This window comes from Ascaphus truei, chromosome 6 (genome assembly GCF_040206685.1).
Source record: "Ascaphus truei isolate aAscTru1 chromosome 6, aAscTru1.hap1, whole genome shotgun sequence".
In the NCBI taxonomy this organism is placed as follows: domain Eukaryota; kingdom Metazoa; phylum Chordata; class Amphibia; order Anura; family Ascaphidae; genus Ascaphus; species Ascaphus truei.
Window position 1 is genome coordinate 65456395 of NC_134488.1, and position 13605 is coordinate 65469999.

General features: G+C 47.1%; 1 protein-coding gene across 2 annotated transcripts in view; it reads left to right on the forward strand.

Annotated features, from left to right (window-relative positions):
- TINAGL1 (tubulointerstitial nephritis antigen like 1) overlaps positions 1-13605 on the forward strand; it is a 41215-nt gene that overhangs the window by 5607 nt on the left and 22003 nt on the right. For both annotated transcript variants that reach the window (XM_075604626.1, XM_075604627.1), the window contains 2 exons: positions 11128-11462; positions 12299-12362. In XM_075604626.1, coding sequence (XP_075460741.1) covers positions 11156-11462; positions 12299-12362 — 371 coding nt within the window. In that variant the 5' untranslated portion in view covers positions 11128-11155. The remainder of the gene's footprint in view (positions 1-11127; positions 11463-12298; positions 12363-13605) is intronic.

Here is a 13605-nt window from a genome sequence, read left to right on the forward strand (position 1 = left end):
CCAACAGGTCAGGTTTTCAGGATATCCTCGCTTCAGCACAGGTGAGCCTCTGATTGAGCCACCTGTGCTGAAGCTGGGGTATCCTGAAAACCTGACCTTTTGGGGGGGCTTGGGGACTGGAGTTGAGCACCCCTGGTTATAAGCCATTTAACTACCCCTTTCCTGTAAATCCGCCCACTCGCTAGTTGGTAGATACAAACACTACATGATTGTTTTTCATCTTTTGCATATTTTGTTCTTGCACTATTCTTTTCTTGTATCGCACATTGACACATTGATTCACTGTTGTTTACACTTGTTGACCAGCAACGGCAGCTGTGCATTTTGGTGTCTTTGTTTTTTAAGGGTGGTATTTGTACTGTACACTGCATTACATGTGGAGAAAGGTCCACGGCAGGACCAAAATGTTGATCCTACAATAAAATACTCCCATTTTGCGGAAGACCACGCGAGTGCCTTCTATTTACCTGCTATTTCACTAACCTAAACACATGGCAATGCCAGTATGTATGTCTTTATATAGCGCCATTAGTGTACATAGCGCTTCACATTACTAATACACGTGACAATCATATAAATAACAAATAATACAAATAACAGATCATGGCAATAAGTGCTTCAGACATAAAAGTAAAATTTCGGAAGAGGAGTCCCTGCTCCGGGGAGCTTACAATCTAATTGTTAGGTAGGAAGAACATACAGAGACAGTAGGAGGGCAATCTGGTAAGTGCGTCTGCAGGGGACCAAGCTTTATGTATCGTGTATAGTATTAGCCATGGTGTTACTCATATGCTTCTTTAAGCAAGTGTGTCTTAAGGTGGGTCTTAAAGGTGGATAGAGAGGGTGGTAGTCGGGTATTGAGGGGAAGGGCATTCCAGAGGTGCGGACCGGAAAGTGAGAAAGGTTTAAGGTGGGAGAGGGCTTTAGATACAAAGGGGGTAGAGAAACGACATCCTTGAGCAGAACGCAAGATTCTGGATGGTGCATAGCGAGAAATTAGGGCTGAGATGTAAGGAGGAGCAGAAGAGTGTAAAGCTTTAAAAGTGAGGAGGAGAATTGAGTACGAGATGCGGGATTTGATCGGAAGCCAGGAGAGGGATTTCAGGAGGGGAGACACCGAGACAGATTTAGGAAAGAGTAGAGTGATTCTGGCAGTACCGCTACCAAACTTTACACTGCCAGTGCTTGTATGGCGAAAGCACACAAGGGGCTGTGCTAGTTGAGATGGCACAGACACACACATCTCCCCCCTTTGGAAGGATCCTCTTTGCCCTGAAGCCCCACACAGCCTGACAGGCGCTGCCTGGCATTCCTTACATTCTAAACATTCACCTTGAATCTTTTTGGATGAGGCAGATGTTGGGATAACTTCCCACTATCTCCCTCTCCTCTATGTTACAGTGACCTGTCTGCAGATAGCTATGGGGCAGCTCTGCCTGCTTCTGCCTCACATCCCAATAGGGCATCAGTGCAGCGAAAGTAATGGTCAGCTGCAAAATCTGGCCTGGCCGAACCTGTCCCTGAGAATCTAAATCTGCAAAAAAAATGTTACTGTCTAGGTTGGGAATGAGCTGTGTGCACATCGTACAAGTTCCTCTTTGGGTGGGTACTACCTCCCAGATTATTTGACTACCTCCCAGATTATTTGACTACCTCCCAGATTATTTGGGCGGGCTCAGACAGCCCAGGTTTTGCATGTGTCTCTCATACAATTTAAGGCCTTGATCATACCAATAGCTGCAGGGCGGCAGCGCTATTCTGTGATGTCAGCCTGCGCTGCTGCTGAGCTGCATCTTGATTATACCAGGGAGACAGGCGAGAAGAGTAGCGGAGGAGGCGCGGAGGCGTGGCCGTGTGCGGTTCGCCCTTATTGGCTGAACCGCTCACGTGAAGCAACAGTCGCCGGCCAATAACAAAATCCTGTGTCTCCTCTCCAGTCGTCCGCCCTGCAGCTCCAGGCATCGCGCACGCTGCTAAAGGTATATTTACTTGGATTAATGTCTTTTGTTTTTGAGCCGCGCGGCGTCGCGCCATACAACGCTGCCTGCGTTTTCCGGTATAATCCCGTCCTTAGGCTGTCTGGGCCTGTCACAGTAATGATCCGATTGTCACCACAAACAGCCTGTAGAAACTCATGGTTTGTATAACGCTTTTATCAAAACATTCTGTGATTGCTACACTTATTACCCTACTGAGATAAAATGACACAAGTATGGTAGCTGGTTTAATCTCACAATGTGTTGCAGGCCACTGGCAGCTACTGTACCCACCATTGCATGGGATCGACAGAGGATCTACAGCAGGATGGCCAACTCCAGTCCTCAAGGGCCACCAACAGGTCAGGTTTTCAGGATATCCCTGCTTCAGCACAGGTGGCTGCCATAATGACTGAGCCACTGATAGTGGCCACCTCTGCTGAAGCAGGGATATCCTGAAAACTTGACTTGTTGATGGTCCTTAAGGACTGGATTTGGCCACCAGTGTATATTCCAGTCTCCCCAATACACCCTGGGATTTCGAATCTAAATAACATTTCCCTGCTCTGAAGCGTTTCAAAGGGGTTAAATGTAACTTTTTTCTCTGTAAATAAACAACAAGATTAATATCTTGCTTTCAAGATCATTGGATAACAAAATCAACAATTACGCACCTGAATAGTACTTGGTGATGCATGTTTGGCCCTGTTTTGCAATCATGATCTGCCTAGAATTTCGCAACACTCTTTCATTGCAGCACAATTACATATCACTGGGGGCTATGTATAAGGTCATTTTATTTATTTTCTTAAAAACAAATTGAAAGAGTGCCTTGTGTCAAATGTTGTATTCTTTAATCTGAACAACTCCCCTTGAATTGTACTTGCCCCTTCTCTTGCCCTCCCATTGGTGTTTACCTCCCATTTGCACCCCCTTCTTCCCCCTCCTCCCCCACCTGCTTTCCCACAGACTTTTTTTTATTACACAGGGTTTACAAAAAGATGACACTGCCATAACCCATTATACCCTATAGGCATGGCTGTTATTTTATGAACACAACAGTAGTTCCCAGCACTCAAAAATAGAATAAACAGAAGATCTGCAAATATAGAGCTTTAATATATAAGTGTACCTAAACATGAGCATATACACATTAATAGATGTTGATGTGGAGATAAGGGGGAAGTGATAACCATCCCAGGTGTGTACAAACAGCTCATGGGGAAAGGTAAATTGGAGGATATGGTATGGGGAAAACAAGGGGAGGGAAAGCAAAAAATAGGGAGATGGGGAAGGGGGGAAATGGGGATAAAAATGGAGGGTTCAAAAAAAATAAAAGGTAAGTAGAGGGGGGCAACGTTTCGGGGATAAACCCCTTCTTCTGGCTCGTTCCCTATGATCTGCACGACCACAGGTACTTTGCTCTCTGTTTTGGTGTGTTTGGAGGTTAGGGTTAAGGGAGAGGGAAGTGCCTGTGGTCGTGCAGATCATAGGGAATGAGCCAGAAGAAAGGGTTTATCACCGAAACGTTGCCCCCCTCTACTTACCTTTTATTTTTTTTAACACTCCATTTTTATCCATTTCCCCCCTTCCCCATCTCCCTATTTTTTGTTTTCCCTCCCCTTGTTTTCCCCATCCCATATCCTCCAATTTACCTTTCCCCATGAGCTGTTTGTACACACCTGGGATGGTTATCACTTCCCCCTTATCTCCACATCTATTATTGTGTATATGCTCATGTTTAGATACACTTATATATTAAAGCTCTATATTTGCAGATCTTCGGTTTATTCTATTTTTGAGTGCTGGGAACTACTGTTGTGTTAATGATTATTTGGGAGGGTTGAGGGTCCCCCTTGTTCTCGTTGCACCACTTTGATGTATTTAATTATTTTACTTACATTGAGTGCTGTCTACTCCTTATATCTTCTAGATATGTTATTATATATACCATGTCCCCATTCACTTTCTAATTTCTGTACCCCATAATCTGGAAAACTTTCAATAAAATTTGATCTTAAAAAAATAAATTATTAGGGACATTTGTGTTGGCATATTATTATTCATGATATTACATTTGTCATGTCATTATTTATGCCGTACGTTTTCATATTCTTCTTGCAATTATCTTTTATGCCAAGAAAGCGTTGATGGACAAGCATGCTTGCAATTTATATATCATGTGCATAGGTTCGCCACCGACACCATTCCAACACCGCCTCCAACTGCACTCCTTACTGTCATTTTTTTTCCAAAGTGAGAAACGGTTTGACGCACACACCAAAATCAGTTATATACAAGACGTATGAATTTGTTACTCTTCTGTGCGTCACCATTACGGCAAAATTGCAACATCTTTTTATTGAGACGGGCGCAATAGCACGTTACATGCGTTTGTAAAACAATTCAGGGCAAATATGATGAACTGCAAAATGTAGTTCTGGTTTAATCCAGCAAATGAGTAGACCGATTAAAACAATAAACAGTGTATATAACTGATGGCCCACTAAAAGTGACATGTGTCTAGAAGGCAATAAACCATAGCCAAGTAGAACTCTGTCAGCCTCAAAGGAAACCAACACTACTTGTGCCTCACAGCAAGGGGGTGACACACAGGTGAATTTAGTAAAAATAAGACTATCCGGTGATCACCTTGATTTTTGTATTTAAAAAAATAAATAAAAATTTAAGTATACCGTTAAGATATTTGTAATCATGGCAAAAAGACAAATCAAACCGTACAGCACACCTGTGCGTAAGCGGTGCCAAGGATAGATATCCATTTGTCACACGTTACGTTGGTCATAATTGCCTGAATCTATTGATATGCCTTACGCATGTCTAAGTATTTGGGAAATGAAGGTATGAGCATTTATATATTGAGGCAAAACTTCTTTTGACGGTTAAAAAGGTTTTTTTCCCTCTGTCGTAAAACTTTCAACCTAACAGCTGATTTATGACGGGTGGGCTTATGTTTCAATTGGAGGAGAATGGTATATAGGGCTTGCTCTGGAGTTATGAAATCAGAATTCAACAGTGGTATGTTTAGGATCAAACACTTGAATCTTCATCTTTCTACGCAGGTGACCTCTCGGGGGAAAACCTATGACATATGGTAATGTAATGAATGGCGATTTTATGTTTTATCCTGCTATTTTAAGAAACTGTCCTGCATTTATTTGTAACCCTCCCTGCCCGGCTGTAAGGAAGTGTACAACTTAAGTGTATGTGTGGCTTTTCAGGGTGCGTACCTTCATCCAGGGTGAGGGTCCGCGCAGGCTGGGCATACTTGCAAATGGTATAGATGGGCGCCAGGAGTTTTATAGTTTAGAATGTGAAGTCTTTATTGATATAGCTTGATGGTTACAACATTCTTCCTCGCCCTGCTTTAGGCTGAGTCCCCGCACTGCACACCAGACACTCCCCTCAATCAGGCAGGCCCCTGTGGGTTCTGCTGTCTTGGCTCACAAAGCGCTGGGGCGCGTCAGCCAGCAGAGAAGACAAGAAATGTCTTCCCGTGCGGCGACGTGGTCACGTGGTGTGCTCAGAGCCAATGGCAGCAGAAGTACAGAGCTTGCACGGGCAGCGAGTTTCAAAATAAACTTTTTGTTCCATAAAAAATGGTAAAAACGTAAGAAATGTTACCATTTCCAAAATAATTTCTATGCACAATGCATTCAGGTTTAAAAGCAAACTGTATTCTGCTGTTTCGTACTTTCTAATGTTAGGCCGTGAAGCATGGCTGCCTGTGGATATACATCTGAGGATATGTACAGACTGGGTACCCAACAGGACGCACTTCAAATACTTGCAATGACTCCAAGAAAGCCTACCAAGCGGAGAAAGCATCAGCCCATCTGAATGCCTGCAACAAACGGCGCTACGACCACAAGGTCTGCCATCGGGAAATTCATCCTGGGGACGCTGTTCTCCTCCGCAATCTAGGGATCCCCGGCAAACACAAGCTGGTCGACCGCTGACACGACGGAGTATTCGAAGTGGAATCTCCAATGCCGGGCCTCCCTGTCTACCGCATATGTGAAGGGAAGGGCAAGGTAAAGGTCTGGCACCGCAACCATGTTGTAACGCTCGGCCTGCCCACAAGCCAGACGAGACCCCGGGACTGAGGTGGAAAGGAGTAATACCACACACCTAGCAGTAAACAGGGGCACGGCCGGAGTGCGGAAGTAGCGTAGGTGGTCCTGGTAACAAGAATAGAATGAGTACCGTACTTGCCAGCTCCAGCGTATAAAGGTAAAGTCCGTAAGCCAATGGTCGTGGGATGGAGAGAGCAGCGTAGTAGTGTGTCCGTAAGCCTGGGTCGTAGAGTGGAGAGAGCAGCGTAGTAGAGTGTCCATAAGCCGTGTCCAAGGGATATAGAAGTCTGCAGAGTAGTAATGTCCAAAGTCAAATCCTAGGGTACCAGAGAGCAGCGTAGTAGAAGTCCAAAGCCAAAGGTCGATATCCAGGGAGGTCAGCAGTATATCCAGGGACAGGAATTGGAACTGAAAGACAAAAGGGGTCAGGCAACAGCAGACAGCACCAAGGTACAGAAGCTATGCAGAGCAAAGAGGAAATGGTGAGGGAAGACTAAATAGGGGGCTGGGACCTATCAGAGGAAGGGGAGGGACGGAGGAGCGGCCCGAGGGAGGACCTGATAGCGGAGAGGTGCCTGGGCAGCTGGAACCTGTCAGAGCAAGGGGAGGAGCGGAGGAACGGCCCGGGGAAGGGCCTGATAGGAGAGAAGGGCCTGGGGGGCGGACCTGATGGAGCAGGGGCAGGGAAGCGCGTGATGCGTCAGAGGAGGGAGTCAGGCGCCTGGCGCCAGCAAATTGAAGTCTGATCCGCGCGCGCCCATAGGGGAGACGCGCGCGACCCGGAAGTGTGGGAGCAGCCGTGGAAGGGGCCGCACGGAGTGAGGCACGCCGCCGGGGAGCCTGGGCGGCACGGAGCAAAGGTAAGGAGGCGCTGGAAGCGGGTGTACCCACAGCGCGGATCCTTACACATGTCTTGCCTATCCCGCAAGTGGGGGATAACTATCCCGAGATAGTGACTGTACCATTGGCCGGTGAGCCAGAGGGATCTGAAGAAAACTCAAATACATGATGGAAACAACAAGAATAATATAGAAATCAAGGGGCACCTCCCGAAGGAGAGGCCCGGGCCACAGGCACCCATATCAGTGGCTCCAACGAGCCCTCCCGTGGACCCCTGGAGTCCAAGTTTTATACCAGCCAGAGACATTTTAGAGACCTCCTATGAGAGATCCTGAGCCTCAAGCTTATGACCACTACTCCCCAGAGGGAGGTGGAGGACGAAATTCGCCGAAGTCAGCGAGTAAGGCACCTTTCCAATCGGGTAGCCTGTGATTCGTTAGGGGCATCCCACTACGAATCTTAGCATTGGTCTCGGAGTAAGATATGGTCTGTGATTGTGATGTTCCCCGAGTTGTATAATCTGGTTTAAAGTCAATTACTGTGTTAAGTTATATATGTAACACTATATTTTTCAGTATATAACTTATGTTGGTGGTTGTCGTTCTAAGTGGGGACTTTCACCAGGGGGAGGATGTAGCCTGGTTCCCCCCCTTGGTCCTCCTTACCTGGCAGTGGAAGCTGGGGCGAGCATGGTGGCAGGTGGGGGAAGGTGCAGGAGCCTGCAGGCAGTCAGGAGAGGTGACTGGGTCATCGGAGGTCCACGGCGGCTCCCTTCACAGGGCGCCGCCATCTTAATGGTAGCCGCTTATGTGTAGTGACATGTCGCGCATGCACAGGGGGTATCAGAGTTGCGGCGGCCATTACAGGGCACTGCACATGTTCAGAAGTCTATCAGTGTGGCGGCCATTACGGAGATAGGCTCCGCAAGGGACTACAACCCCCAGCAGCCCACGGGACTGCTAGATCAGGTGCCGCGGATCAGTCAATAGGGTTTCCGCAATCCCCTGTTCCTAGGATTGCTACACTTGGCACTCTAGAAGCCACGCCAGTCGGAGAAGGGACACAGAGGGGTTAGGTAGGTCTGGGTGCAGGTGGCATCCCAGACGAGGCCTGATAGGCCCCAACTCCCAGTAGGCTGTAGCTGTTACAGGAAAGCCCATAGCTAGTGACATTTCCCCAATAGCTGCTGATAGTCAGAGTATAGCACCGGTGAGACGCCACGCGGTGATTGTGGCCTGTGGACAGGGACCAGGCCACCGTCGCAGTTATAGACTTTCAAAGGTGAAACCCTCCAACGGGTGTTCATCCCACGTAGAGGCGGACGATGACGACATTGGATCAGATGGATCCCTGTTTGTTATCCAGCAGTACCCGGGTGCTGGAGCCTCGGGCAGGTACCTCAACAAGTGCACCAACAGTTCACGGGATAGCGCTATTCCACACTTTTGAGTGTGCCCCGACATTGGGAAAAGACATCAGGAATATAGGTGCCAAGCACCCAATGTACATTGGGGACACTCATCTGGTGTATTGGGGTTGTGTGTGTGTGCGGGGGGCGGTGGAGGGTCTATGTACTTTGGGTTACAGGTTGATTATCTTGCATTCAGTAAAACCAGTTATTATATACCCTGTGTGTGATTATTATTGGATTTGTTCCTGTGAGGAGCTTATCCCACCACGTTGGGATCCTACGCAGGTGGAGGCGCTGCACCAAGGCGGATGAGATATCACCCCAAGCTTCCAGCGGCGGAGGCTCAGGCCTCCTGGTAGCCAAACAGGTAACAGCAGTACTGGTAGTTCCTTCAGTGACAGGGAAACAACTCCAGCATCGTGGGATGTTGGATGCGGCCTATCTGAGGAAAAACCCTTGTGCACATGAGTAACCAGGAAGGTACCCATGTACACCAACACTATACGCAGGAGGGTAGCGCTGCCCTCACACTGACTTTGCGTGTTGTCTTGATGGACACCATGCACTTTCAGGTGCCCAAGGGATATTGTGTGCCCATATACATTGGAGGGAACTGTATTGCTGTTACTATTACTGTTTGAGTACTGTTTGGATTGTGGTTATTTGAGGAATACCCTATAGGTATACTGGTTCCCATGAGGGGATATCCCGCCAATGCTGGGATCCTCACAGGTGGAGGTGCTGCACCAGCCACCCCAGGCTCCCTAAGAACGGAGGCTTAGGCCTCTTGTAAGCCTAACAGGGGAGCACCATAACACCGTATCAGCCAAATATCCCTTAGGAGGAGGGAAAGGGTGATGCACATGTAGCCAGGTCCCCTCTTACCGACTGGCCAGGGAGGGGGATTGCTTCAGAGGTGCCGCTGGAGCTGTGGGCGGACCCGGCTAGGTGCAGGGAGCTGCTCCGGTACTTCGGAGCGGTGGCCATTTTGACTTTCACGCATGTGCAGTGTGGTCCTCGCGCATGCGCATTGGCCAAGAGTTGCGGTGGCCATTACAGAGGCTCCGCGCGGTACTACATGTCCCAGACACATGGGGCTAGAGCAGTCAATAGGGCTCCCAGAGGAGAGAGAAGGAGTTAGATACAATTTGGCATGAAGGAACCGCACGCTCAGTCGGGAGCAGGATGGCAGTGGCCCTTGAACTAGGCCAGATATCCCTTGCAGGCCCCAGCTAGGCCCCTGAGCCCCTTCCAGTTTGTGGTGCTACATGGAAGGCACATAGATAGGGATGCTTCCCCAGTAGCACCCAGCCAGCATTGTTAGTGTACCGGTGACAGGACGCCACACAGAGCGCGCGGTCTGGGACCAGACCACAGGCAACCTAAGAGACAATAACGGACACCCTCCATCTGGAGCTCCCTCAAGAGGCAGACGCCTTCGGGAACGAGGGGGAGAGGATCAGCCAAACTCCGCGTCGTGGGATCAGTGTGCAGTTCGCAGATCCACCAATCCAAGTTGGCCTGGTCTGGCCTAAGACCAGGAAGGTAATCACGTGCACTAACGGCCATACACAGGGGGTAGCGCTACTCCACACACTCTTTGGGTGGGCCTGGCTCTGTGGACCCTGGGGTGGTTAGGTGCCCGGGCACCCTCAGTACTTTGGGGGTTCCACCGGTTTGGTGTATATTGTGTGGTTACTGTATTGTGGGGCCTTGTATTGTTATTGTGGTGTTTAGTTATATGTGTCAGTAAAGATAAGTTAGGCTGCGCTTATAGTGCTGGCGACAGCGAGCAACGTCAAAACAAATACATTGCCGCCGTTGCTTTCGCTTATAGTAAGCGCGGAGCGACGGCTTGGTCGCGATCACTGGAAGTCATCTCAATTTGATTTTTCCAGCAACCACAACCTACCGTCACTATAAACGTAGCCTTAGTTATACGTGTGTGTGTATCCTTATTCACTGACTGTATTGGTTCCTGTGAGGGGTTATCCTGCAGCGCTAGGATCCCTCCCAGGTGGAGGCGCTGTATCCAGTAACGACGAGATAACCCCGGACTCCCAGTGGTGGAGGATTAGTCCTCCTGTACACCAGACAGGTACTGAGCACGCATAGTTCCCTTAGTCACGGGGAAAGGGGGCTACACACATATGTATGTCATGTGCTCACAAGTGTGCTGTTCGTGACAGATGGTATATGGGAATGGATTAAGGGGAGATATTGTTAATTTGAGGGGCTTTTGTGAAGGGGGAAAGTAGGCCAGCTTGAGAGCTGCGCATTAACCCTTGTTACGTGCTCACAGGTGGGCCGTATGTGACAGTGGTAATTTAACCTCTCCTCTAACCTGTAACTTTTTCTAGCTGCTGAGATTCACAATGATACACCTATCCTTTTATCTTGTTTGTTTTTAAAACACCATGTTAATAAACTGCTAAACTTGGACATACAATTGCACCCTAATTTAAAAAAAAAAAAAAAATGTAATTATACATTTTGGATCCATTCCTAAGTCTTTATTAACAAAGGAGTCATTTGTTGGCATCGTTTGATCAAAAACTGATTTAAGCCTGCTGACTACGTCACCTTAAATTCCATTTGGCATTGAAAAATATCTAACGCAAATAATACGTTTTTGTTACATTGGTAGGTTTGAGCTCACCAAATTCTGCTTTCCCTTTGCACTGTACAAAACATTGTAGGATGTTGCAGAACTCAATACATCACACCATTTGTATGACCCATCAAATTACCCTAGTATGTCTGTGCCGGAGCCCTAATTCCTCACCCTATTATCTCTTTGCAGGAGCCTCTGTGAGTAACCCTATAACAGAATGAAGCTTCTGCTCCTGGCTGCTCTTGTGGTCTGCTTGGGTGTGACAGAAGGGGTAACCCCCCGGAGATCTCGTACCCGACGTGAGCTGGCTCCAGGACTTCACACCCGCGGGATCAGAGATGCGGGTGGCTCGTACTGTCAGCGGAGAGATTCTTGCTGTCCTGGCAGGGATGATGTCTGCACTGTGCCCTATTTGGATACCATCTGCTATTGTGACTTGTTCTGTAACCGCACCGTGTCCGACTGCTGTCCTGACTTCTGGGGCTACTGTCTGGGCATTGAGCCACCCCTTGCCATCTTGGAAGGTATCTGGCACAGTATAAGGATGTGGGCACTGTAGTTGGTTACGGGACAGGAGCTGCCTCAGAATATGCAGTTGACGTGTGCTGGATCACTGCAAAGCTAAGTTATAGACCAGTACCGGGTTTGCAATGGTTTGTGGACTGACTGTGATGAACTATGGTTGGTGCAGATATGGTTATAATGCCATGCTGGGTGCTAGTACGGTGTTAAAGATCAGCAATAAGGTGCGGAGTTTAATACACGTTTGTATTGGGGTGCAGTTCGAAAAAGGTAAATAGTGGGTTCCAGAGTTTCATATAGGTCAGTACTGGGGTGTAGAGGGCTCAGATTTTGTTACAGGCCAGCATTGGGGTGGAGAGTTTGTTATAGGCCGTTAGCAGGGTGCAAATTTTGTTGCAAATAGGTATTGAGGTACAGCATTTTACAGATCAGTATTGGGGTACAGCATTTGTTACAGGCTGTTAGTGGGGTGCAAAGTTTGTTACAGGTCAGTACTGGGGTGCAGAATTTGTTATAAGTGAATACGGGGTGTTATAAGTTACCATTGGAATGCAAGGTTGCTCAGCCAGAATAAAGTAAATGTGATTTATCAGCATCCTGTAAACATAATCGCCTTCATCAGGATTATGCTCATAACATAACTCACATTAATTTATACACTCTATCCTGACCCGGTGAGTTTTATGCAGTAACTAGTGTGTGTGCAACTTTGCAAGGACATTCACCTCTGCTCCCAAAGTCATCTTTTAAAACTGTATGGTTTTTACTTCAACTTGTCTCCATATGCTGATTGTTGGTGTACCAAGTAATTTTCATCTGATCACTCCCTCTATTCCAGCTTGTGTCAGACATGGACAAAAATACCCAAAAGGAGCAACATACAAAGAGAACTGTAACTTGTGGTAAGTGCACAGTACACCGATACCTCTCTGTCTGTCTGACAATCTCCTGACCACCATGTTATTAGCATCACTCCCACAAACCTCTCTGCTATTTGTGTTCTAGAACTCTGGGAGGGATTGTGAGAAACACAACTACTACTGTGTCTCTTTTCAGGGGCTAAAGTCCCATTTGTTCAGGAATTTTTGCAGCTGTCAGACACACCCACCCACACCCACACAAAAACCACATATAAACCTAGGCTTGGCTGTGTGTCCCATGAACAATAATGTAAACTGAGTCTTTCCTTCACAATATTACCCATTTTCACATCCTCCAGGACAGCCAGGTTCATATTACTGTATTACTGGTCCCTTTGCTACCAGGGGAGTTTACATACTGTAGAATTGCTAAGCAAGACATATATAACCTGCTAAGCTATGTGCTGCTTGTCCTTGTGATGGCAAAGGAATTGCTGTTTTAAATTAAAGTAAATGCAAAAATAGCTGCATTAGGGGCACATGGGAATTATGTGAGGGCTGCACCTTTGGCCCTTCAGTAACCTTAAGATGCCCATCAATTCTCGTTGCTCCGTTTCTCTGGCATGAAGGGGGTTAGTGGGAAAAGAGTAAACTAAAGAAAACTAAGTTCCCAAGCTGATCCTTCAGCTAAACTTAGACTCTCATCCCCAGAGCCTTAAAAGGAATGTAAAGCCCCAAAACAGACACAGAGGAACAGCACATAATCTCTAAACCATGCAGCTTCTCTGCGATGGACTACCATTTAAATACACGCATGTTGCATATCATGTACACAGATATGCACTACTGTGTGATATAGAGACACATACTGCTCTGCATTATATACAGATACACACAATACGCTGCGTTATACATGCATACACATACTTCGTTTATATACACTTTTCTGCAACTGTCAAATATACAATTACACCCCACTCTGCATTATGTAAATGTATGTACTAGACATGTATGTAGACATGTTGATCTTGGTTGTTCATGTGAGTGTGGCAAATTGCTCCCTATTATATGTGTGATCTGCAGTGTATACGGGTTTGCATGTATGTAAATACCGTTACGTGTCAGTAGATTTGTGTCTGGTTGTAGCCACTTCCAGCTTCACATTGCAAAGCCAGTATAACCAACCTCACACTGAGACCCAACAGGTTTAAACAGCTCTCTGTGATTAGGTTTACTGGCTCTGCACTTCTTCAACACAGGCTGTGCTGAAAAAGCTATGTAATAC